The sequence below is a fragment of the Marmota marmota genome, unplaced genomic scaffold (genome assembly GCF_001458135.2).
Source record: "Marmota marmota marmota unplaced genomic scaffold, marMar, whole genome shotgun sequence".
Taxonomy (NCBI): Eukaryota; Metazoa; Chordata; class Mammalia; order Rodentia; family Sciuridae; genus Marmota; species Marmota marmota.
This window is the reverse complement of record NW_026000082.1, coordinates 14,153,024-14,179,669: the sequence shown is the minus strand read 5'-3', so window position 1 is coordinate 14,179,669 and position 26,646 is coordinate 14,153,024. Positions and strand designations below refer to the sequence as shown.

The 26,646-nt window shown below is 39.9% G+C and overlaps 1 protein-coding gene across 1 annotated transcript in view; it reads right to left on the bottom strand.

Annotated features, from left to right (window-relative positions):
* Positions 1-6,081: 6,081 nt before the first annotated feature.
* The window catches only part of LOC107141452 (calreticulin-like), a 33,484-nt gene continuing 12,919 nt past the window's right edge, over positions 6,082-26,646 (bottom strand). The window contains exons 3-10 of the mRNA XM_015484696.2: positions 25,438-25,548; positions 21,252-21,455; positions 19,072-19,166; positions 17,452-17,661; positions 15,051-15,164; positions 14,066-14,209; positions 8,469-8,561; positions 6,082-6,613 (exon numbers count right to left, since the gene is read on the bottom strand). Of these exons, the coding sequence (XP_015340182.1) occupies positions 6,362-6,613; positions 8,469-8,561; positions 14,066-14,209; positions 15,051-15,164; positions 17,452-17,661; positions 19,072-19,166; positions 21,252-21,455; positions 25,438-25,548 (1,223 nt within the window). The 3' untranslated portion in view covers positions 6,082-6,361. The remainder of the gene's footprint in view (positions 6,614-8,468; positions 8,562-14,065; positions 14,210-15,050; positions 15,165-17,451; positions 17,662-19,071; positions 19,167-21,251; positions 21,456-25,437; positions 25,549-26,646) is intronic.

Genomic DNA, 26,646 nt, shown 5'->3' with positions numbered 1-26,646 from the left:
ACCCTATGTTTGGGGTTGGGATTGTGGCTCAGAGTAGAACGCTTGCCTAGCACATGCAAGGTTCTGGGTTCGATCCTCAGCACCACATAAAAATAAATAAAATAGGGGCTGAGGTTGTAGCTCAGTGGTAGAGTGCTTGCCTTGTGTGCATGAGGTCCTGGGTTCGATCCTCAGCACCATGTAAAATGGATAAATAAAGATATGTGTCCATCTACAACTAACTAAATAAATAAATAAAATAAAGGCATTGTGTCCAACTACAACTAAAAAAAAAATTTTTTAAATACCCTATGTTTTCTTTGAAGTTCAAATACCCTCTGCTTCAGCAACAGTGATTGGATCAGTTCAGACACAAGATATTTAATTTTTGAGCATCAAGTTTAGAGTGTTTTTTTAAAATTTATTCTTAAACCCATGACTGAGAGTCTGAGGTACAGACTACCTCTATGAGAAAATATTATTATATATAATAATAAAATATATAAATATATATTTATATAATTTATATATTTATATAATTTATATAATAAAACAGCAAAATAAGGGCTGGGGTTGTAGCTCAGTGGTAGAGCTCTTGCTGAGCATGCATGAGGCATTGTTCAATGCTCAGCACTACATAAAAAATAAATAAAGTTATTGTGTTCATCTACAACTGAAAAAAAAGTTTTAAAACAACAGCACATGGAGCTGAGGTTGTGGCTCAGTGGTAGCGCGCTTGCCTAGCATGTGTGACACACTGGGTTCAATTCTCAGCACCATATACAAATAAATAAAATAAAGGTCCATCAAAAACTAAAAACAAATAAATAAATAAAACAGCACAATAAAACTCATCCTACCCAATGGAAGGTTAAAAATTAAAAAGGAATATATAGTAAATTGATATATTGGGGCTCAGAAAGCAATATTCCAAAATATGTCACTTTGGCATGTTGTACTTTGTACTGAAGGACATTGAAAGAGCCTCAGAAGCAAAGTCTCCCTTTGACCTTCTCCCACTTTTCTGCCTCCCATCCCTCTTTCTTCCCCAAAGTTAGTCATAAAAAACAAAATATACCACATCCCCAAGGTGGGTCATAGAAACTAGAAATATCACCCTAACCTCACCTCCTTTTCTGTATAAGAGCTGGCCATAAAGAGCTTCTCTGACCTGCCTTGTCTGACAGAAGGTCATTAAGATCCTCATTGCAGGAAAGCTCCTGTCCCATATCTCAGAAGCCAAGATGGGTTTCCCTTCTCAGTCTATTACCATGAGGTCATATCTTTTTTTTTCCAACCACATTTTTTTACGTGACTGTCCATTCTTCATTGAATCTAAGTATAAAAATAGTTTCCCCTGAATCTTTGAGTCTTTATTTCTGAATGTTCCCTTGTCATGTAAGCCCCCCCAAATCCCTTTTTGATCCTGTTCTGTCCTGACACTATCACTGTCAGGCACTATAACTGTCCTGCCCAAGCTCTGAGCTGGGAACTGCCGGGCTCTCAGCCTAGCCCTTCCTTGTGTGTCACCCCACCTGGCCCTTCGAGCGAGGCCTCTTAGCCCAACCCTATCCCATCTCCCATCAGGCCCAGCCAGGGCCCTGCCTGAACTCTCAGTCTGTCCTGAGCCTGGCTCTCAGCCTGCCCTTGTTCAAGTGCTGAGCCAGCTTTGCCCCAGCCCTGCCCCCGCGCTCAGCTGGGCTCTGCCTCTGTTTCTCAGCGTGAGTAAGGACAGGAGCTGTCATCTAAATCTTTCATTAAAATAATATGTTATGCTTTTCTCTTATTAATGTCTCCTTTGTTATAGGGGTATCTGATATGACCCTTAGAATGTATGAGAAAAAGCTTCACATCTTTCTGCCTCTACAGATGGTGGAACTAAATCTTAATGTACAGTATATTAAATGTAAAAATGTCAATATTGCCAATTGGCTTTTTTTTTTAAAGGAACGAATTTTTTTTTAACACCTTTATTCTATTTATTCATTTGTATGTGGTTCTGAGGATCGAACCCAGAGCCTCACATGTGCTAGGTAAGCACTCTACCGCTGAACTATCGCCTTAGCCGCTCCCAATTGGTTTTTTAAAAATTTCAAGCAGGGTGCTGTGGCTCACACCTGTAATCCCAGCAACTGAGGAGACTGAGCAGGCGGTTCATAAATTCAAGCCCAACCTTGGAAATTTAGTGAGACATTGCCTCAAAATAAAAAATAAAAAGGGATGAGACTGAGCATCGAAGCACTTTCCTACCATGCACAAAGCTTTGAATTTAATTCCCAGTGGGGAATAAAATTACACAATAAATTAGCTAGAAGAAGAGACATACTTAAAAATACAAAAAGACAGAATAAAAATAAAAAGATACACCAGGCAAATATGAACTGGGTTGTGATCTTAACATCTGTCAAAGAATAATTTTAGTCTCAAAAACTAAGAGATAAAAAATTATTACGTATTCATAAAAGAAACAATAGATAACAAAAAAAACCTAAAAAGATAACAATAGAAACAAAAGATACAACACATGGATGTACCTAATCATACAGACAGAAAATACATAGAACCCATAGGGAGAAATACAGATGCATAACTGTGGCTGAAGATTTTAATATCCTCCTCTCAGAAACTGATATATCAAGGCTTGAATAGTGTAATTATCATATTTCAACAATTTTGCATCTTATATGAGTAGCTTCCAAAAGGATTAAAGACACAATAAATGTGAAAACTAAAATTATAAAAAAATATTAGGAGACTATTATAGTTTGGGACTGAGGAGAAGGGAAGAATGAAACTTCAAAAACACAAACTACAACACAAATATAGGGCTGGGGATATAGCTCAGGTGGTAGAGTGCCTGCCTAGCATGTGTGAGACACTGGGTTCAATTCTCAGCACCACATATAAATAAATAAATAAACAAACAAACAAACAAATAAATAAATAAATGTCCATCAACAACTAATAAAATATTTTTAAAAAGACACTGGGGGCTGGGGCTGGGGCTGAGTGGTAGGGTGCCCGCCGTGCACATGTGAGGCCCTAGGTTCAATCCTCAGCACTACATAAAAATAAATTAAAAAAAAGATATTGTGTCCATCTACTAAATAAATAAATAAGATTTTAAAAAAGACACTGGTCAAAGTAGATAAGATAATAGAAGATTATATTTGAAATACCAGATATACAAAACCATTGAAAATAAGTAAAAGGACAGCAACCCCTAGGTTAAAAAAAAATTAAAAACAAGGGTAAAGAAATACAGGGAGAAAAATAAATAAAATTTAAAAGTTACATTGTCACAGACCAAAAATGATAAAATGCCATATGCCCTAAGTCGAACTAACCAATCAACACATGGAGACAAAACTGGCAGAAAATATGTACAATAAATATTGCACAGCTATCTCTGGATTTTAGAATAGTGTGTGTGTGTGTGTGTGTGTGTGTGTGTGTGTGTGTGTGTATGAGAGAGAGAGAGAGAGAGAGAGAGAGAGAGTGTGTGTTTATGGGAATTGAGCCCTGGGCTTTGTGCATGCTCCCCCACTGAGCTACGTCCCCAGCCCTTTTCTGTTTTGAATTTTATTTTGAGACAGGGTCTAAATTAATTTGCCTGGACTGGCTTCAAACTTGAGATCCTCCTGTCTCAGCCTCTCAGATAGCTGGGAGTACAGATGTGCACCATCATGCCTGCCTTGATTTTCTTCCTAATACATATGTCAGCTCCAAATTTTTCACAGCAAAATCAGTTTCTTTTGAATATTAATTAAATAAAATTAGAAAAAAAATTTGAATCACTTGAAGGAATATGATTCAGTGGCAGAACAGTGGTATTTAAAATATAAATCCTAAAAAGAAACAAAAAATTTTTTTCAAAGTCTGTATGCATAATGGGTGAAACTATGTACACATTTTTTTCTTTTTAAATTTACCTTAATTTTTGAAAAAAAAAAGTGTATTTATACAATTGATCAAAATAAAAGACAAGGGCTTAGGTTATAGCTCAGGGGTAGAGCACTTGCCTAGCATGTGTGAGGCACTGGGTTCAATTCTCAGCACCACATATAAATAAAAATAGAATTCTATCAACAACTAAAATAAATAAATAAATAAATAAATAGGGCTGGGGATGTGGCTCAAGCGGTAGCATGCTTGCCTGGCATGCGCGAGGGCACTGGGTTCTATCCTCAGCACCACATACAAATAGAATAAAGATGTTGTGTCCACCGATAACTGAAAAATAAATATTAAAAATTAAATAAATAAATAACTAAATAAATGACAAAAGAAAATTTAGCAAAGGTGGGTGCCGAATCTTCAAAAAATATTCAAAGAATCATTATTTTTTACTCTTCCCTCAAAAATGTGCATGAAAATAATTATCTTTATCTGGTGATACTAAAAATATGTAAAAATTAGTGGAACATATACTCGACTGAGCAGAGCAGATATTTTTAGTAAACAATACTCATCAGACTGGCATCCTTAAAACTTAGATCACCCCAAACACCAGCCCTCTAACCCCAAGACAAAATGTTCCGACTCAGCCCCTGTAGCCTTGCTCTTTTTCATAATGGGAAGACTCTGATGCTATAGAAGTAGGTATAAAATCAAGCTTCATTATCCAGAGAGTATTTCATAGATTTTTAAGGTCTCTAAACTACACAAGGCAGCCTGCAGAAGGGAAGGATGAAGTTCTTGCTGCTCCTCCATGATCTTACCACCCACTGCCTGTCATCTAAGTACCCTACTCTTTGATTCTGAAATTAGGTCCACACTTCTTCTTCACTGGACAGACTCATGCATTATTTGATCTCCCTTCATTCACAAAGTCTTCCCTGAAACCCCCAGGCAGAGTTTTGTTCACTTTTTCCAACTAATATTAAATGAGCACCTACCATGTTCCAGATTTGTATCTGAAGCCCTGTGTTATGGTTTACTGAACCATATGACAGTCATGTCTGAGCCTGACTCACTGGATAGTGGATGTAATTTTTTTTTTAAAGTACACTTAAAAGGTCATTTCTTCCATGTAGAAGGCTGCCTACTCTGTATTCAATAGCAGTTAGGTACTCACATATTCAACTGATTGGTGTGGTGGAAGGATAAGCTTTGAAACCAAAAGAACTTGAGTTCAAATACTGGCCCTGCCCCTTACTAACAGAACCAGAACAAGTGACCACTATGAATATTAGATAAGCACACTGTAGGAGCTCCACAACTTCATGAGAAAGTGTAATCTGTAAAGGATGAGAATGCAAGTGATAATGGTGTGTGAACAGGTGGTACAGAAAAGATACAAGACCAACGAACTTGCAAATATGGAAAAAATTATTTAAAAATTAGCGGGGGCTGGGGTTGTAGATCAGTGGTAGAGCACTCGCCTTGCACATGTGAGGCACTGGGTTCAACCCACAGCACCACCAAAAAATAAAATAAAGAAAAAAAATTAGGGCACAAAACAGCAGAGAAGAGAATGGATTGCAAATTCAGAGCTAGCCTCAGCAAAAGCGAAGTGCTTAGCAACTCAGTGAGACCCTGTCTCTAAATAAAATACAAAATAGGGCTGGGGATGTGACTCAGTGGTCGAGTGCTCCTGAATTCAGTCCCCAGTATTATAAATAAATAAATAAACAAACAAACAAATAAAGTAGCTTTCCTTATGTTAAGAGGAAATCATATTTTGTTTCTAAGTGCTTGATACATTTGCAAGATGAAAACATCAATGGGCACAAGTACAAGCATCAGCGCTACTCAACAAAGACTAAGCAATAGAAATATTTAAATGAAATAAAATCCTTAGGTATACTGGGACAAATTGAAAATGAAGATCAGGTTGACACAGATTAACCTGTGTCAACAATTTTAAACACCATGATAATGCTAATTTTCATAGCTACAACTTAATTAATTAATTAACTTATTTGTTCTGCAATACTAGAGATCAAACCCAGGGCCTCACACATGCTAGGCCACTGCTCTACCACTGAGCTACATCCTTGCCCTTTTTAAAATTTTATTTAGAGACCTGGTCTCATTAAGTTGCCCAGGCTGACTTCTAACATAGTTACTGCTTTTGACTATATATTTATATTCAGGCACTTTACACATATTAGCTCATTTTAATCCCTACAACAACCTCATGAAATAGAAATGATCTCTCCTTTCCACTAATAAGGAAATGATCCCAAGAGGTGATGAGACTTTCTGAAGATCTTGCAGAGCAGAGGAGGTGGGTGAAAATAAAAACCCAAAGTTTCTTCCAACAGTCTCCTTTTTCATTTTTCCTTTTCTTTCCACACATTTTAAAAAATTGGTGCATTAAACATTTCTCCTTCTAAGTACCATCATCTGCTTCAGAGCATCATCATTTTTTCCCCAATTACAGTTCATCCTTCTGGTCAACACGGACTTCTTCATTTTCACCCAGCAAACCTCTTTCTTCATTATCTTCCTGCACCTGCCTGTCAGAATTTCCTGGTTCCTCTTCGGGATCCTCTTCATTTTCCTCTTTTTCAAGTCCCCAGATGTCATCGTCCCGTTCTTCTTCCTCTTCCTTTCTCTTCTTGGCCTCTTCTTCCTGTTTTCTTTTTTCCATTTCTTCATACAGTTCTCTCCATTGCTTTTCTATGTCCTGTTTAAAATGTGAAATTTCAAAGTAATTTACAGAAGGAATAAACAAAGTTAACCCACTTTAGAATATCTGGCATCTTCCCATAGCCTAAAAACTTTTTGGGATGGTATTTATTTGCACACAAAATTTCAAATGTGTGGGATGAAAATGTGTGTGTGTGTGATTTGTAAATAAAAATTGATTCAGAATTACCAAATATTTATTGAATGCCTACTGTTGCTGCTGAACACAGAGCTAAACAATCTACACACATCATTTATATTCCTCACTGCAATGCATGAGGTAAGTGTTACTTGTCCTACTTTCTAAACATAGGATCTGAAGTTTGGACTTCTTTATACATTTCTTATTGCTCTCCCCAAATTGAATGTAAGCCCCATGGAGGCAAAAAATTCTTTATTTCTTGGCTACATACCTAGCTTTGAACAGGCAAATATTTGTCAAGTGAACAAACGGTTCAATAATAATAGTTATTATTAAGCACATATTGTATGCCAGTAACTTATGAGATAGTTGCTATCATTATTTCCAAATAATAAAGAGGTTAAATAACTTGCTCAAGTTTATACAGCCAGTGAAGAATGGAGCCTGAATTTGAATCTAAGCAGTCTAGTTCCAAAACTCATACTCTTTAAAAAAAATTTTTTTTAGTTACAGATGAACACAATGCCTTTAATTTTGTTTATTTATTTTTATGTGGTGCTGAGGATCGAACCCAGTGCTTCACACATGCTAGGCAAGCACTCTACCACTGAGCCAGAACCCCAGCCCCAAAACTCATACTCTTTTTTTTTAACTTGCAAAATTGTTACATTTGGTAGATGTCAAGGAACAATACAAACCCAATTTTTTTCTTTCCAAGGGAAAGCAGTAGTCCAGCCCTAAGTATGATGCATGCCTTGATTCTAACGAAAACTCATACTCCTAACCAATATGTAATAGTGACTCAAATAATATTTGATGATAACCCCCAAAAAAACAAGACAAAACCATACTAAAAGGTATAAAAAAGTCTAATAACTTTTCCCCATAATTATTACTTTAAAGCTTTTTTGGAAGTATCAAGTACCTTTTTTTTTTTTTTTTTTTTGGTGTCTATGCTTTGCAAGAACTTTAAGGATGTTTCCTGTTGGATAGTCAAGCACTGGCTACACCCTGCTTGAATGGGCCTTCCTGCAGAGCCAGGACATCTGGATGCCTGGTGTCACTATCATAAGGCCATTGTCTCAAGTATTACTCCACCCATACAATAGTTCTGGGAGGGCAGAGAAGCTAGTAAACAGCACTTTCTGCAAGCCATCCATCCAAAATGAGCTCAGTGGCTCCCTCCTAGAGCACCACACTGAGTACTCAGCATGATGCACAAAAGGTATATGAGTTCTGGGTTCAAACTTGAACTCATCAAGTTAAAGAATGCATGTGGTCGACCTTGGACAGTTTATACTCTGAATCTAAGTTTCTACATCTGAAAAATGGAAGTAATAATATCTTTTTAGGTCATCTTAAGGGCTGAGGTGAATATTGCAAAGTACTCACAGAGTCATGAGTACAGAGTTGTAGATGTCCAATGAATGTGAGTTCTTTGTCTCACTTCTCAAGGCCATGTGACCAGCTGTGGGTCATGATGTGAGACTGATTTTTTAAAATGCAAATAATAGGGGCTGGAGTTGTAGCTCAGTGGTGGAGCGCTTGCCTTGCCCATGTGAGACACAGAGTTGGATCCTCAGCACCACAAACAAATAAATAAATTAAATTAAGGTATTGTGTCCATCTATAACTAAAAAAAATTAATGCAAATAACAGTGCACAACTGAGGACACAGACATTTGGAATACAGGGTGGGGGAACATCTTACCTTTCTTATTCCCCAGGTCTTATTTCCAACCTCTTCAGCAAACTCTTCATCATTTGTAAGAAGGAAATTGTCAAATATACTGCCTGATTTTACCTGTTAAAATAAAATAATAGGATTATTAAAACTGGGTACTTAAATATTAAAGGGTCTGAAAAAAATCACCTGGAGACAGGCACAGTGGTACATGCCTGTAATCCCAGCAATTTAGGAGGCTGAGGCAGGAGGACCACAAGTTCAAAGCCAGTTTCAGCAACTTAGCAAGATCCTAAGCCAATTTAGCAAGATCCTGTCTCAAAAATAAAATATAAAAAGGACTGGGGATGTAGCTCAGTGGTGAAGCTCCCTTGATTCAATTCCCAGTTCCAAAAAATAAATTAAAAAAAAGAAAAATCACCTGGAGGATAGGGATGTAGTTAAGTGGTAGAGCACATGCTTACCTATTTAGGGCCAGGGATTCATTCTCAGCACACACATACACAAATACAGTTCACTAGGAGGCCCTTGCTAAATGCAGATTCCCAAGCCTTAGGCACAGAAATTTTAATTAAAAATGGAGTTTGGGAGCTGGGCACCATGGCACATGCCTGTAATCCCAGCAGCTCAGAAGGCTGAGGCAGGAGTATTTTGAGTTCAAAGCCAGCCTTGGCAACTGAGAGGGGCCCTAGGCAGCTCAGTGAGACCCTGTCTCTATATAAAACATATATATATATATATATATATATATATATATGGGGGGGCTGGGGACGTGGCTCAGTTGTTAAGTGTTAAGTGTCCCTGGGTTTAATCCCCAGTATCAAAAATAAAAAAATTAAATAATAATAATATTGATGGAGGTTAGCGTGGGAATGCAAAGGTTATTAAAAATTCAAATCATCCAGCATGCTTTACTGCCCCAGATGATCTGCTGTAGAAAGAAGTTAATCTACTGATATCCAAGGCTTGGTGTTCCTTCAAGCCTCTACCCACTATTTAAGAGATCTGTAAAGAAACTTCCATAATTCTGCTAACCTCTAGTTTGTGCCCAGTGGCTCATGCCCCATCTCAGATTGACAACTCCTCCTTCTGATGATGCCTACATATAGATACTATATTTAAGGTCCTCTCCTTAGAATAATCAGAAAAACTGAAAGAACATGGGGGAAAGAAAAGTTTTCATAAGAAATATAAGCAGAATTTAAATTCTCTAAAATTTAGATCCTATACCATATTTCTCTATTTTCTTAAATAACAGTTTCAGTATTCACCATTGAAAGAAAAATTAATTAAATTCATGGCATGTAATATTTTCAGTGTTTGTTTATTTACTTCATAACAAAGGAATAGAATAGAAGGAGTATAAGACCTGGAATCAAACAGACCAGTTCAACCACATAGTAGTTGTATGATCTTGGGCAAGTTACTCAACTCCTCTGATAAGAGAAGTAAGGGAAATAATAACTCCCTGTGATAGTGTCATGAGAATTAGAGCTAATACGTGCAAAGCACAGTGTCCAGCAGATAATAGATGCTCAGTAAATGATAATAGTGATTATACTTTTTTTGGTATCTGGATATATTTCAAAACAAACAAAAGGAGGGCCAATCAGTGATATTTTACTTTAGCACCATGTTAAATCTTCAAGTCAATTTCATGGGAGAAGTTGTGTGACCAAGAAAAAGCCTCAGGTGAGTTACACTATGTCGCTCCCCAAAACTTTGAAAACTTCCGCCTTGCCATACACTTTTGTGACCAAAAAGGGTTTTGTTGTTGTTTTTTCGTATTTTGTTTGTTTTTGTTTTTCATGAGAAAGACTTTTATTTGGCTCATCTCACCCCACCAACCAACAAAATAGATAGAGATTGTTATTTTGCTCTGACTCATTTGAAAAAAATTTGTCTACAAAATTCCTTGTGCAGGGACTGAGGTTGTGGCCCAGAGGTAGAGCGCTCGCCTACCATGCATGAGGCACTGGGTTCGATCCTCAGCACCACATAAAAATAAAATAAAGATATTGCGTCCACCTGTAACTAAAAAATAAATATTTTAAAAAATTCCTTGTGCAACTGTAAGATATTTTCTGACTTTGGGGATTTTTTCTTTTCTTTTGAGTTGTCAGCAATCTTGCTTAGAAAACTGCCCGTTTGCCTGGTGTGGAGGGGCAAGCCTGTAATCCCAGTAACTCAGGAGGCAGAGAGAGGAGGATTGCAAGTTCTAGAATAGCCTGGGCAACTTAGGAGACCTTGTTTCAAAATAAAAAAATAGAAAGGGGTTGGATGTAGCTTAGTGGCAGTGTGCCCCTGGCTTCAATTCCAAGCACCAGCAAAAAACAAGGAGAAGGAGAAGGAGGAGAGAGAAAGGAAGGAAGGAAAGAAGGTGATCAATTGTTGGCTTTTCCATTTTTCCTGTTTCCAATATTACTAATCTCCCTTGGTCTCTTCAGTGATCCCTTGCTCTCTTATGTCAAATTCATAGATTATGAGAGTACCAGTCCTGCTTTCAAAAACTTACCAGTGGGATGACCTTAGTCTATTTACCTCCTCTCTATGCTTATGTTTTCATCTGCAAAATGGCAAAATGGCAAAAAAATATACCCTCTCTGGTTTCTTCACACAGGAGAAAAGAACACATAAAAAAGAGTTGGTTTTTTTTTCTTGGTGGTGCTGGGGATTGAACCCAAGGCCTTGTGCATGTGAGGATGTTGCTCAGAGGCAGAGCACTTGCCTAGCTTCCTAGTCTGGGTCACCAGCAACACACACACACACACACACACACAAATTGAAAAAAAAAAAGAATGGAGATAGCAAGTCCTACCCTCCTGGCTTCACAGGTCTTTGACACAGACCACCTGACCTAAAGGATATCAATGTGCTTTGCATTATGGCTGGGCTATACTCGTTGAAGTTTACGTTACTGAATAGATCATGAGGAGTCCCAAAGGAAAAGTATTTTCTTTGCTCTGCCACCCCCGCCTAGCCTCTGCCTTGACCAAAGAATGCAATTACTTATATCTAAAAGGAAAAAAAATAAAGGGATTATGTTTGAAGGCCTCAGAACAGGGAACAGGAGGGGTCAGGGCAAGGCAGAAAAGTCAACCGACTTACTAAATGGGGATGAAGAAAGGACAGAGAGGGCAACTGAACCGGCAGAATATCCAAAGGCTGGAAAGGGGGGTTAAGATGGTTGGGGAGGGGCAGGTAAAGGAATATCCATCATTTTCATGTGTAGAGTCCCTTGGCTTTTCCAATAAGGTGCAGAGACTGTGATAAACTGTATGCTCCAGGTTAGCTGAGTGGGGATGGTAGAGTAGACAGCTCGATTCCAGACCTAACTAGATGTTAGAGGGGAAAAAAATGCCTTCAAGGGCGATGTTAGCATCATGCAGAATTCTCTCTCTCTTTCTCTCTCTCTCTCTCTCTCCCTCTCTCTCTCTCTTTCACACACACACACACACACACACACACACACACACACACCATAAAGAGGTAATGCTGGGGGTTTAGAAATAGAGTCTCACCCCAGTCCCAGCATCTGTATTGTAATAAGGTTCCCCAGTGACTTCTATGCATGCTAAGATTTGAGAAGCATTTCTCTGGCATGGTTTAAATTCTTAAAATAGAAAGGTTTGCCTGCTTAGAGAGGCTGAGAGAACCCAGAGCAATTAGTGTCAAATAATTTTTAATTTTGTAGATGACTAAAGTTTAAAATGTGTACCTTAAGGATTTCATTGGGGGAAAAAAAGAGGGGGGCATTTTAAGACAATAATCAGACTAGGCATAGTAATATGATCACATGTGTTTCCAAGATGTAGAAAGTTCCTATAATGTATTAAAAAGGGACAATTAAAAAAAGAAAGATAACAATGCAAATTTGTGTAAATTATATCCACATTTATCAGATAAACCAGGAAGGAAAGCTGTGCTATTTTTCTCCGCCACTGCTCACCTGAATCCCTTCCCTGCACCTGGTAATTTACATATGTGACCTCCTTGCACTTCTATGTTGGTGTCCTTGAACCAGAAAACACAAAAGTGGAAATAAAGTGGGAAGTGAATAAAGAAATTAAGAGACACTTGAAATATGACGTGTCTAATCCAGAGACCTTTGGTGGCTGTGAACTATAGAAATAAAACAGAGATTTCTAGGACCAGGGACCTGCCAAGATACACCCAAGGATAAGTGGCTGTGGTTTCCATAGGTTCTGTTGTATTGTGGGTGTAGTCATTACAGAAAGAACTTTAGAGACTGACAGACATGTATTTGAATTATCCTGTCTCTCCCATGCACGAGCTGTGTGCTCTTGGGTACCTCACTTGACATTTCTGAGCCTCAATTCTCTCCATTGTAAAAGAGGTAATAATAAAATACCTTACAGAGGTGTGGGAATTAAGGGAGAAAATATAGCTAAAGCATTGATCCCAGGCCAATGTTTACAAAACCAAGTTACTTCCTCTCCAGGCAAAATCTTCCAGGACTATGCAGATTGACATTTCTAGAGACTTCCTGGGAGGGATTATGGGCCAACACAAGTCTCAGGGAAAAAAAAGATGGAAAGGAAAATGACTCTTCAAAGTCATGAGAATCTGATCCTTACAGATAGGGCCAAGGAGAGATGACTGGCAGAGAGAGAAGCAAGGCAGGGCCTGTCATCAGGGCTGGGACTATCACTTCCAACATCTGTCCAGGGATTTTAATATTTCAGACTTTTGCCACATCTCTGGTTTCTGTTTATCTATAGAACTACCCTTCAGGAATCATATAGGACCAGCAGAAGTGGTGTAAAGTATCAGAACCCTGCATCTAGCTAGGTGTGGTGGTACACATCTGTAATCCCAGAGACTGGGAAGGCTGAAGCTGGAGGATCACAAGTTCAAGGCCAGCCTCAGCAACTTAGAGAGATCCTGTCTCCAAATAAAATATAAAAGGGCTTGAGATGTGGTCTAGTGGTTAAGCACCCCTGGGTTCAACCCTAAGTCCAAAAAAACAAAACAAAACAAAAAAACCTGGACCTGGTGCCAGAAAGTCCTGCACTCAGATCCCAGCTTTCTTTTTCTTTTCTTTTCTTTCTTTTTTTGGGGGGTGTGGGGTGCGGGTACTGGGGATTGAACTCAGGGGTGCTTAATCACTGAGTCACATCCCAAAGCCTTTTTTGTATTTTATTTAGAGATAGGGTCTCACTGAGTTTCTTAGAGCCTCACTAAGTTGCTGAGGCTGGCTTTGAACTTGCAATCTTCCTGCCTCATTCTCCCAAATCGCTGGGATTACAGGCATGCCCCACCATGCCCAGCCCAGATCCTAGTTTTCTGCTCACTTTCCCAGTTGTATATTATCTGGCAATTTAACTTTTCTGAGTCTCCTTTTCACATTTAGAAATAGAAGATGTATAATGAAAATTAAATGGCATATCCCTTAATGCCACGCTTGGTACATGGTAGGAACTCAGTCAATTTTAGCTTTTGTAAGAGCTAAAATTACTAGGATGAATATAATTACCCATTTTAAGGATGAGAAGTTTGAGGTTTGGAAAGATAAAGGCTTATTCAAGTTTGTGATTTCCAACCTGGGGATCTTTCCACAGTGTGAAAACTAGAACTGTTGATCAGAGTCCAGAAAGCTTTACCTGCCAAAGGTCCAGGCCAAGAACACTGATGTTATAATAATGACAAATGGTGGGGTCAGGCTTATATTTAGGGTTGTCTATTTCTGGATGAATCCACTCTCCCTGGTAATTGGGATTGTCAATGATCCGAGGTTTCCACTGTCCCTGAGCAAAGAACCAAAGCAGAACACAGGATTAACATTTTTCCATTCTTCTGATCTCATGTAATCAAAAAGGCCAATCAATTCATTAGAGTTGTTGTGTATTAGACATAAGAATTCAGAGCAGGATTCCTGGAGCTTCTTTCCCTTTCTTTGAATTAATGCACAAGACTCTTTCAAGTTGCCTTTTCTACTCAGAGGGTGCTAAAGGATGGGGCAGAGACTCATTCTGAGCCTGTCCCCTCTCTGCATGAGCTTATTCATGAAGTTAAGAAACTGTGGCTTCTCAGAGAACATCATCTAAGTATCTTGGCACTCGGGCCAATCTCGTCCTGGTGGGTGGCACAGGAAACTGTGGCCAAATAAAATGCTTGCCTCAGTCAGTTTTATTGTTGGTCCACTTGTCAGCTGACTTCTTTAGCTCTTGCTTTTGACAGGAGGTCAGGAATTAACCCTTAAAAAGAAGTTCTCCTGTCCCCTAACAGCTTGAGTTCATGCATGTTTTACCCTTTCCCCTTCGGGCCCACTTCTGAGACTTCCAGATACTGACCCCAGACCCATTTCCTGTTTGGACCATGTTCTTTTGGCTGCTTTCCACTGCACTGGACAAGCTCCTTGCTCAGGAGCTTGAGCATTGTCTTTACCAGCCTATCCTCTCCCAGTTGGGCACAGCCCTGAGAGAAGGGTTGGCATGAGGACAGCGTTATTTGGGGTAAGGGAGTAGAAGGGAGGGAAAATGACCACAGGATCTCAGAATTTGTTTTGTAAATTAGAATATACATTGCTTCTATCTTATTTCTCATACCCATTGGAAAGACACACCCCCCTCCCTACCTCCACCTCACCTTATATTTGAGGTTTGGTATCAGGGGCCCTTCCCACTCCCCATCCATCGCCTCATTCCAGTCATCTGGCTTTTTGGCCTCTGGGTCTGGGATGTACTCAAAGTCCTCCCAGTCCTAAAATGAAATGTTTCTTCATGCAGATAGATATGTGGTCTGGAATGAAACTGGGGCCCCAAGTTTAGTCAGGAGGAACTGGTTCCCTACCCCAACCATCCTTCTGATCACCTACATAAAGGGCCAGCTCAGGACTTTGTAAATAAACTCCTATGCAGGAGAGAAAAAGCCTTTAAGCAGCAACTCCTGCCCCACCTCTGGGTTCTCTATCACTCTGACCTTGAGTACTTGAAGCTCAAATCAGATAGGAATTTCCCTTGTCTCTGACCTCACCCTTTCCCCAAACATGTGCTTATTATGGTTTGGATGTGGTTTGTCCCACCAGCATTTAATTGCCAGTGTGATGGTATTGAAAGGTGTTGCAATTTTTGAGACAGATTTTCTAGGCAGGGTTCTCTCAAGAGGATAGCTCCCAGGATAGGATGCTAACTCTCTGTTTCAGGAAGCTGAGCCCCAACCAGCTAATCAGTTTCCATCTTCTTCTGGTTCATTTTGCAGGGGGAACAGAGGCCTGCAGCCTCTCTGCTTTCACCCAGGACTTGAGCCAACTCTGACAGCACCAGGAGGGCGGATCTATGGTTAATCTTGCTGCCCTGAGCCTGCCCACCAGGCTTGGTAGGAGTTTAGACCTAATTTTCCCACGGTGCTGAAGGCCCAGACACTCTGCCTGATTATCTGTCTTAATCTCTGCCTAAATCTCCCTCCCCCTGTAATTGGAGTCTTTTGCTGAATCTCTTTACATAAGGTTACACTGCAGGCTTCTCTTTAAGAACTGTTAGTCAGCTTTTTGCCACTGTGACCAAAAGACCCCACAAGAACAACTGAGAGAAGGAAAAGTTTATTTTGGCTCATGGTTTCAGTTATTTACTCCATGATCAGCCAAGTCTGTTACTCTGGGATCAAGGTGAGGCAGAATATCATGGCAGAAGGGTGTGGTAGAGAAACAGGGCTCACCTCATAGAGGTCAGGAAGAAGAGAGAGAAAGCAGCTGCAAGGAAGATGAACTCTTTCAGGTCACATTCCCCAGTGACCCATTCAAACTAGGATGGACTGATTAGAGTACAGTTCTCAATCCATTCATTTTGCCTCTAAATATTTCTGCATTAACAAAGGAGTTTTTTGGGACACGTTATATATCCAAGGACCAAACCCAGCTGTTGGGTTCCCTGCTGCCCTCACCTACCCCAAGCATCTCCTCACAAGAAACTGACCCTGCTCTGACCTGTGGAGTAGCAACATGGCAGATGGGGCCCTCCATGGGCTGGCTCTGGAAGACTTCTAGGCTGTCCTCCTATCATGTACCACCTTGAACTTTATCCTCCCAAAATACTGAACTGCTGCTTCAGTTCTTTTCACAATCATATTATTTTCCACCTAACCATTGCACCTTTGCTTCACCTATTCCCTAGGTCTGGAATGTCTTTCTTCTAACCCATTTTTACTTCCCTTACTCTAGTGAATTTATTGTTTGAAATTCAGTATGTTATAAAGGATATAAATGCCATATATTAAGGATTTACCATGTACCAGACATTATGTTCTGTATTTTATATTAGCTCATTTAATCTTCACAACAACTTTCATGCATGGGCATCATACTAATCCCTGTTTATGAAACTGACTTTCACAACAGTATGTTCTTTGCCCAGGGTTTGTTAGTAGGTTGAGTTCTCATAGTTAATAAGTGGTGGAACTCACATTGATGCTCATGTTTGTCTGGCCCCAGAGTCTATTTTTCTATCCCTTGGGTTAATCTAATCACTTAAACATTATCTTCTTTCTCAGACCACAACCTATATACTCCACCCCAAACTGGGCTTGGGCTCTCACAGGCTTTGACCTCCCTGCGTCTCAGCACTGATCACAGGGTATGATCTTTGTTTTCTTATCTGCCTCCCCTATTAGACTCTGAGTTCTTGGAGAATAAGGGTTGTCCTTGTCAAAGATACCTCCAGTACAGCTTTCCAGAATGATAATGAATCAATGAGTATGTACCTTATATTGCCCATATCAATAACTTTGGAGTCAAAGAAATAGAGGTGCAAATCTTCCTTCTAATGTGTGTGTGCTTGGGCAAGTCACTTCGTTTTCTAATGTGTTTCCTTATGCATACAACACTGCTCACAGAGGTTGTCAGAAGGATCCTCAACAAATGTGTGTTCTCTTCCCTCCATACTGCTTTGAATACTGATCTTGATGGGCCCAGTCTCTGCTCTATCATTCCCAGCCTCCTCCTCTTACCTCACTGCTGGGATCCCACCCACTTCCCAGACAAATATCCTCTGACCTCAGGTTTCTTATCTTCAGGATCTTCTATTTGCAGGCGTTCATCCCATTTCCTTGGTTTCCGGGCATAGGGGTCTTTTATTTTCCTGGGAGGCAAGAACTGCCAATCATCCTCCAGTTCCCCAGTTGCCACTTGCTGGTTGTCAATTTTGACTTCATAAGTAGCATTAGGACGAATGATCAGAGTATACAGGTGAGTGTCTTTATTGATCTATAAAGGAAATGGGGAAATATCTCAGCTCTATATTGAACTTCCTGGATCTCAAGCATTAAATACACGAGATCCACCTGAATGCCACGTCCCACATTTTCACAAATATACTTTATCACATCTTCCTCCCCTTTCTCTGGTTAACCCTCTAGGGATCCTGGGTCTGTTGTCCTAGTACACACTCCTCCAGTCTCCCTTACCTTCCAGCCTCCCCTTCACAACAGCTCTGATCATTCTCTTATCTTGACTTTTTCTGTCTAGCCCACTAGACTATGAGCTTCTCAACAGCTGGAGTCATATATGATCCATCAGTTGCTTTCCTGCTCCAGAGGAGGACATCAGGGAGCTCCTGCACACATAGCCCCCACACCATCCTCCTCAGGAAGGCTCTGGGTTTGAACCAATAACCCAGGCCCGATGGCTTCTTTAGACTCAGTTCCTATCTTTTCTGTGCCCTGGCTGTGCCAAATCTCTGGCAGTACCACTCTTCCTCAAGTTTCCTTGACTTTTCTCAAGCAATTTTCTCCTTTAGGAATTCAGTTCTCTGTAAAATTATCATATCCCTTCAAGTTATGCTCATCTTTGAAAACTTAGCCCAGGAAAAAAGTTCTTTTAGGAAGGATTGCTGGACTGGGGTTGTGGCTCAGTAGTAGAGCGCTTGCCTAGCATGTACGAGGCACTGGGTTCTATCCTCAGCACCACATAAAAATAATTAAAATAAAGGTATTGTGTCCAACTACAACTAAAAAAATATATATTAAAAAAAAGAATAAGCATTGTCTAAGCCTCCAGTTTGAGTGGGGGTCCTCCCCTGTATACCCAGACCCCAATTATACTAGGTGGTCATTTTCATTTTTTTTTTTTTTTTGTGCTGGGGATTGAATGAAGGGTCTTGTGCATGCAAAGCAAGCACCTATCAACTGAGCTATATTCCCAGCCCCAACTTTCCTCTTCTTGACTCTTATCTTCACTTAATTGTAAGTTTTATCAGGTCAGAGGTCATTCTAGCACATCGTCCACCCCCAAGTCCCAGCACAGAGTTAGCATTTGGTGAGTGTTTGTCAAATTACTCATGAAATCCACCTACTTTCTTTTAGCTAAACTTAGTGTCTCTACCCTGATGTTACTATAATAAACTGACCCCCCATCTTAAAGCCCAGCATTCCTTACCTCCCCATTCTCCCCAGTATCTAGCATTAGGGACTGGGCCATGCCATGCATTGAGAACTTGATATGACTTTCACAGGCTTCTGGATCAGCTGATCTTTTGTGAATTTATAGCACTTCCTTAGCTCTACTTTATAATCTGTATAATGTAGATGATAGTGTTTAGTTTATAAGGATTAATGAGATAACATATATAAAATGCTATCCTTCCCCCCAGGCTGAGGACCAGCCCTATACACTCACCCTGCACTTGATGGTCTTGTTATTCTCATGGTATTTCCCTTGGTAATGAAGGATGACCTGTACTTTGTTGTTGCCAAAGCCACAGATGTCAGGTCCTGGAAATTAAACCCCAAAGCATGATTTCACATCAATTTCAGGCAGTTTGCCCAGTCCAAGGCCAAGATCCAAGACAGACACAGCCTGTGTGTTAATCAGTATGATCAGCAAGAAATACATGACATACTCTACTGCAGGAATATTTGAGAAAGATTTAATGAAAGGAATCTTTATAAAGGCAGGGTCAGGACATTGGGAAAGCTATAGTGCTATCTCAGGGCTAGGAAGTGGGGTTAGTCCCACCCAGGGCCTGAAGGGGTAAGGAGGAGGAGTTACCAGAGCTTGGAAAAATAGTCCTGTGGAGAAGCAGCCAGGAGAAAAGGGTACTCTTAGTTGAGGGATACAGCTCTTTTCTGTCTCTCTGATGTCCTGCCAGGGATCCTGTTGACCAAACCAACCGGAATCCCCTCCCGTGTCAGGCATTTTATACCATGTCATTTAATTCTCACAAGTAGGTATTACTATCTCCACTTTTAGCTGGGAAAATTGTGTCTCCGAAAAGTTAAGCAGCTTGCCCAAGGTCAAACAGCTAATAAGAAGCCTTGCTGGGATTGAAATCACTGCCTACCTAGTTGCAGAGCCTTAGGGCCTTTCTACCTTGTGAAAACTCTCAGGGGAAATATTTATTGATCAGTAACTCTGAGCCCAGAGAACTTTATATGCCAAAGGTTCAGGAATAGACTTTAACCTAATTTTCAAGTTCACCTTCTGAGTTAGTGTTCTCTGACTATCCAATACACACTAACACCCCTACAATGTGCTCTAGCTACATTGATGTTCTCACCATTTCTCTACTTCCATCTGAATTTTATGACTCAAGTTTTGCACACATGCTTCCCCCGCCCTCATTACATACCCTCTACTTCCTTCCCTCCTTATTAAAATCTAACTCAATCTTCAAAGAACAATTAACATCTCCTCCCAAAGTCCTCCAGTTGAATTGAATCATGCCAGGATCTCATTCTGTGATCTTATAGCACCTCATTAATATCTTTTAAAAAATATGTCCTTCATTCTTCCTCCCTGCAAATCCCTTACAGAGATTGAACTCAGGGGCACTTTATCACTAAGCTACATCCCCAACCCTTTTCTATGTTTGATTTAAGACAGGGTCTCACTAAATTGCTTAGGGCCTCACTAAATTGCTGAGGCTGGCCTTGAACTAGCTGTTCTCCAGCCTCATCCTCCCAAGAAGCTGGGATTACAGGTGTATATCTGAGGGTTCATTCCATCGGTTAAAAAATTATTCAATTACCTGAAGGTGGATGGATGAAGTAGAAAAAACACAGGCTTTAGAGGCAAATGGACTGGGTTCAAGTTCTGGTTTCCCACTTACTCACTTTGGGCAAATTCCTTGCCTGAAAGAAAACCCAATCTTGTAGGGTTGTTTGAGGATCAGATAAATAATGTACACATAAAAGGGAAAAAAATCACATTTTTATTATTTCCAATTTTCCTACTACTACCACTGTGTACACATACATTTCTTGTGAGAAGGGTAAATTCTGAAGAAAGAAAAATGAGCAAAGACACATAATTTTGACAACCAGTGATGCTATAAGAATGAAGGACATATTTTTAAAAGATATTAATGAGGTGCTATAAGATCACAGAATGAGCTCTGAATAAGAGATCAAATGACAAAAAACTAAGTAGGAAAAGGGGAGGATGCAGAGCACAGTGTTTCATTGTAGTAATAGCTTTTGAGACTGTGTACATTGTTTATGACAACCTTCTCTCCTCACCCCCAACCCAGGAGTATTGGGAATCAAACCCAGGACATTGAACATGCTGGGCAAGCACCTCAACCACTAAGATACAGTTCCAGTTCCCTTCTCTTTCCCCTGTGCTATAAATTTGCAATACCAGGCACCTCCCCACCTCTTTGGTCTATTTATATTAACATTTAGGTTTAGAGTTGCTTTTTTCATGTCCTGTTGAAGAGTCCTACTGCACAGGTGGTGTGAAGCTATCACATTACAAATTTTGTTCCAGGTCAACGTAAATCTTTTCAACAACCACAGTAGTTCTTATCTCACTTAGTACCTTGTAGGACTGACAGCAACTGCTTTCAGAGAGCTTACCAAACATGATGTAATACTCAGATTCTGAATGCATATCCTCTTGGTTCAGGGTGGCAGGAAATAGTTTCACATACCCGCCACCGCAATCAATGCCTTGCTCGTGTTTTACTGAAAACTGAACCACCAAGGTCTCATTCTCATTGCTGAACGGTTTAAACCTTGTTGAAAGGGCATAAAATTTGGCATCTTCACTGGTCTGGAGACCTAAAAACAGAGAGCATAGAGACTTTAGGATTAAATGACCAAAAAGCAACCAGAGAGACTCATCACTTGATCTAACCAATCTGGTATTTTCTCACACACAGTAGCTGTGCTGGAAGTTTTATACTTGTAATCTCATTCAAGCCTTAGAACAATCCTGCAAAATGGTATACCCCCACTTTACAAGTCTGGAGGGTGAGTTCTGGGGAAGTCAAGAGACCTGCATTGGACCACATTCCTGATAAGGAATCAAGCTGGAAGTTTTAGCCACATTTGACAAATGCTTTCTTTCCTTCTATCCAAGCTACCTCTGCTTTTCAAGAGATATTTAAACACTGCTCTGTAGCTTTACAAAACAAGGCCCTGGTTTGTTTTTTTTGTTTTTTGTTTTTTTTTTTTTTTTGAGACACCTCCTCTCCCTGCCCCACCCAGGCCAAAATGAGGCTCTGCCAGGCAAAAGTGCTGAGGTTAAAAGAGGCCCTGCAGGGGCAGGGGCTGTGGCCCAGTGGTAGAGTGCCTGCCTTACACATGTAGGGTATTAGATTCGAGCCTCAGCACCAGATAAAAACAAATAAATAAAGATAATGTGTCCATCTACAACTAAAAAAATGTTTAAAGAGAGAGACCCTGTATCAACTCTTAGATCAAATGATCATCTTTGCTATTGTTGACTGAACACTTAATCTTTTTTTAAAAATATTTTTTAGTTGTAGTTGGACACAATATCTCTATTTTATTTATTGTTATGTGGTGCTGAGGATCGAATCCAGCGCCTCACACGAGCTTTGCGAGTGCTCTACCGCTGAGCCACAACCCCAGCCCCTGAACACTTAATCTTTACCAGACAATATGTTCATTCATGTGTGTTATTGCACTTAATCCTCATAAAAACCTCATTAGTTGGGCTCTACTAATGTCTCCACTTTGTCATAAAATTGATGAGGCCATTTCACTTGTCCAGGACCACCCAACCAATCCTTCTAATTCCAGAACCCCCAGCCTCCACTTCAAGTCTTTTTCCTCCTCCCTCTTCAGCAAATATCATGGTGGTCAGGGATCTTAGAGTCTTTCTAGTCTAACCACATTACTTTATTGATGAGGAAAACATGCTCCAGCGAAGAAAGGTTACTTATTCAAGATCACACAGTCACAAATAACAGACAAGCCAAGTCTCCTGGCTCCCAGGCTAGTAGTCTTTATTATGTTACGCTGCTGCCCAGCTGACTGGTGATGGCTCTGCCTCTTTAACTCTCTGAGTCTCATTTCCTCATTAACAAAATGTGGATAATTATTTCTGTCTCACAGGGTTCCTGGTGAAGGTCAAGTGAGCAAGAGATGCGAGAAGTACTTATAAACTGTCAACAGAAATCCCATAAGTCATATAAAGAATGGGTTCGTGCAAAGTGCTTTTGGAGACAAAATCATTCTTGTATGTTAGACCCTGCAGTCTTGTTCAGTATTAATTTATCTCTTAGCTTTCCATGTACTTTTAACTTCTTTATCTCTAATTGAAATTCCCATTATATTTTAACATAAAATACTCCCCACTTTTTTCAAATTTCCAAGTTAATAAATGCAATATTTCTATAATTTAAAAAAAGCTATCAACATGCAATGTAAGGGGCTATCATGATTCATGCTTGCTCAAGGTCTTTACTTCATGAGCTCACAGTTCTCTCTACTTCCCTGAGTCACACTCTGGTGAATTTAGGTTTATTTCAGTCCCTTTGAGTAATTTTTAAGCTCCTGAAGAACAGGGCCATCTTTATATTCCCAGCATCTAGGACAGGGCCTGGAATAGAGGAAATGCTCAATAAATGTGTATTGAGTTATTAGAAGGATGATAGGTTCTGATTCAGATAAGTTCCCTCAAGCATTTATTGCACACCAGGCTCTTTGATAAGTACTTCCCTGTCTGACATCATATTAAGAACTGTGCACATTTTTATTCCATGATGACTACTACTACTACTATTTTGCAGTACTAGAGATTGAACCCAAGAGTGCTCTACCATTAACTACACCTCCAGGCCTTTTGTTTTTTAGAGACAGGGTCTCACTCAGTTGCCCCCAGCTGGCCTCGAACTTGTGATCCTCCTGCCTCAGTCTCCCCAGTTGCTGGGATTACAAATATATGCCATTGTATGTGGCCTGTTCTCATTTTAAAGAGATTTTTTTTTTGTACTGGGGATTGAACTCTGGGGCACTTGACCATTGAACCACATCCCCAGCCCTATTTTGTATTTTTATTTAGAAACAGGGTCTCACTGAGTTGCTTAGTGCCTCACTTTTGCTGAGGCTGGCTTTGAACTTGTGATCCTCCTGCCTCGGCCTCCTGAGCTGCTGGGGTTACAGGCATGTGCCACCCTGCCCAGCTAAAGAAAATTTAAAAGAGATCTTTCTTCAAAGATCTCAGGAAGGGGAGCAGTTAGAGAAGCCAGGAAAGACTTCCTTGGAGAAAGGAGTGGCACAGGATCAGAAGAGCAAGTTTTTTGTTTGTTTGTTTTTTGTGTTTTTTTTTTTAAAGAGAGAGAGAGAGAGAATTTTTATTTATTTTTTGGTTTTTCGGCGGACACAACATCTTTGTATATGGTGCTGAGGATCGAACCTGGGCCACACGGATGCCAGGTGAGCGCGCTACCGCTTGAGCCACATCCCCAGCCCAGAAGAGCAAGTTTTGAGGCTCTGTTCTGCCAAACTCTGCCTGATTCAGTTCCCCTTCACCAAGCCTCTTTCATACCCTGGGGACCTTCCAGACAACCAAAAGGAATCTGAAGAGCTTGAGTGGGATGAGATGTGAAGGATGACAACTGAGAGTGAAATGATAGGAGACGGGTAGCTATGCAGACTGCCCTACTGGAGTCACCATGACACAGGTGTCTGTCCCATGGGTCACTCAGTCTCTAATTCTCTAGAAGCAATTTTCCAGAGTGGATTTAAATAAGATTTAAAATGCTCAAACCAGTTTATAATGCTCTCCTTCAGTAAACATGAAAATGAGATGCATAACAGTAGCCAGGAAGGAGAAGATGGGAAATCACTGCAGAGAATGATCAATGAATTCTATTTATAGACAAAAGCTTTCTGAGACCAAAAACCCATGCTGACAGTCCTAGTCCTCAGAGCTCACTCTTTCTTCACAATACTATTTGCCCTTAAAATGGCTCTGTCTAATGAACATGGCAAGTGATGATATTGTCTCCTAAAATCAAGGCTCAGAGAAGTAAAAAGACTTGTTCTAATTGTATAGTTAGTAGGTGATGGGAGTTAGCCCTAGGTCTGTTTTGCTCCACTATCTACAATACTAAACTGCTCTAGGGAAGAGAAACATTTGGACATTATGCAGTGCTTTCTTCTGCTTCAAGTGCAGAGTGCTACTTGAAAAATCCAAGGGGGGTTGGGAAAGCAGCATAGTCCGAGTAATGAACAGTTTCTGAAGCCAGACCCACAATCAGATCTCAGTCCCACCCGTTGGCAGCTGGTTATATGGACTTGAGCTCATAACCCAACGTCTCCTAGGCTCCTTTGCAAAACTGGGAAAATAATAGTGACCACCTCATAAAGTTGTTAGAAGGATTAATGGGAATAATATGTGTAAGGACCTAGTTTAAAATGCCTATTATTCAATGAATGGATATTATTATTTTAGTGGAAAGTTAATCCTTTTCCATAAACTAATTTTTTTTTTCCTTTTAGTCATGGGAATTGAACCCAAGGGTATTCTACCACTGAGCTACATTCCCAGTCCTTATTATTTTTTATTTTGTGACAGGGTCTTGCTATGTTGCTAAAGCTGGCCTAAAATTTGTGATCCTATGGCCTCAGCCTCCAGAGTCACTGGGATTAGGTATGCACCACCCTGCCTGGTCTCCATCTTCTAATTTTTTAAGTAAGAGAAATGAATTGATAGTCAGAAATAAAAACAATTGCATAAAAGTCAGAATTTTCCCATTCAATTGGTGCATTCCTGAATCTCAGTATTTACCTTTATCTTTTTCTTGGTCTCCATAAAATTTTCCTGCCGTAAGCTGAAATTTACCATAATCAGGCCGATGTTTAGATTCTACCCATCGTTTTTTCCATTCATCTGTGGAGTAAAGGAGAAAAAAAAAGCAATATATTAAACTTATTTGTGACTGGGTGTGGTAGTACACATTTGTAAGCCCAGCTACTTGGGAGGCTGAGGCAAGAGTATCACAAGTTTGAGAGGATCCTGGGAAATGTAATAAAACCCTGACTCAAAGTAGCATAAAAATGGTTGGAGATTAGATCAATTCTTGTCTAGTGTGTGGGAATCCATAGGTTCAATCCTCAGTACTACAAAATAAAAAAAGGAAACAAAATTGTCTTTTGTTAGAAAATAAAATGCAGCCAATGCTGATCAAGTCTTATGGAAAGGGTAAGAGTATAACAGAGGATGACTCCAATATTCCTGAAATCCCCTCACTATACAATGCCTAAGATCTTACTCTTCAGGCACTACCACATGAAGTGGCTTAAATACCAAGTATGTGAGTAATTTGTACATAATGCCTTACTCTATCATCTTTTATGACAGTTAAATTCTAAAGACCACCATGGAAATATGGTTGAAGGGCATGAAATATTTGTTCTCATAAAAGTAGATAGAAAAAAAATGTGCTTAGGAGGCTAAATCATATGTACTTATGTTTAGCAAAGCAAAATAATAAAATTAGCTTACCAAGTAAAGAGATTAGCAGTAACATTTTATACTTCTTGAATTAGTAATGATGATAATGAACAATCAATTTCCATTTACCCTCTTTTGTTGCTTAAACTTTTTAGACTCTCCCTTACGGTTTCAAGGAGATGCTGATAAATGTGTTTTCTTTTGGCACAGATGGCATGCAGACAAAGAGGCATTCTTTTTGGGACCTGGCACTCCATCCAAACATTCATTGCCTTTGTGATTTTATGCTTCAGAGTTGCTGACTCCCACTTCCTGGGCCCATCATGGTCCCAGAGTCACAGGGCAATTTGGTAACTTGAGATAGAAAAGGCCTTGGAGGTAGCCTTATTTCATCTCCTCCCTGCAGCTGAATGGATATTTCTCAAATTCCACCCCCCAATATCTCAGCCTTAGCTCTACCCATGAAAATCCTGAACCAACATACACCCATTAAGGCCACTGTGAGCTGCTCTGTCAGCTACTGTTACTTAAGCCTGATGACTC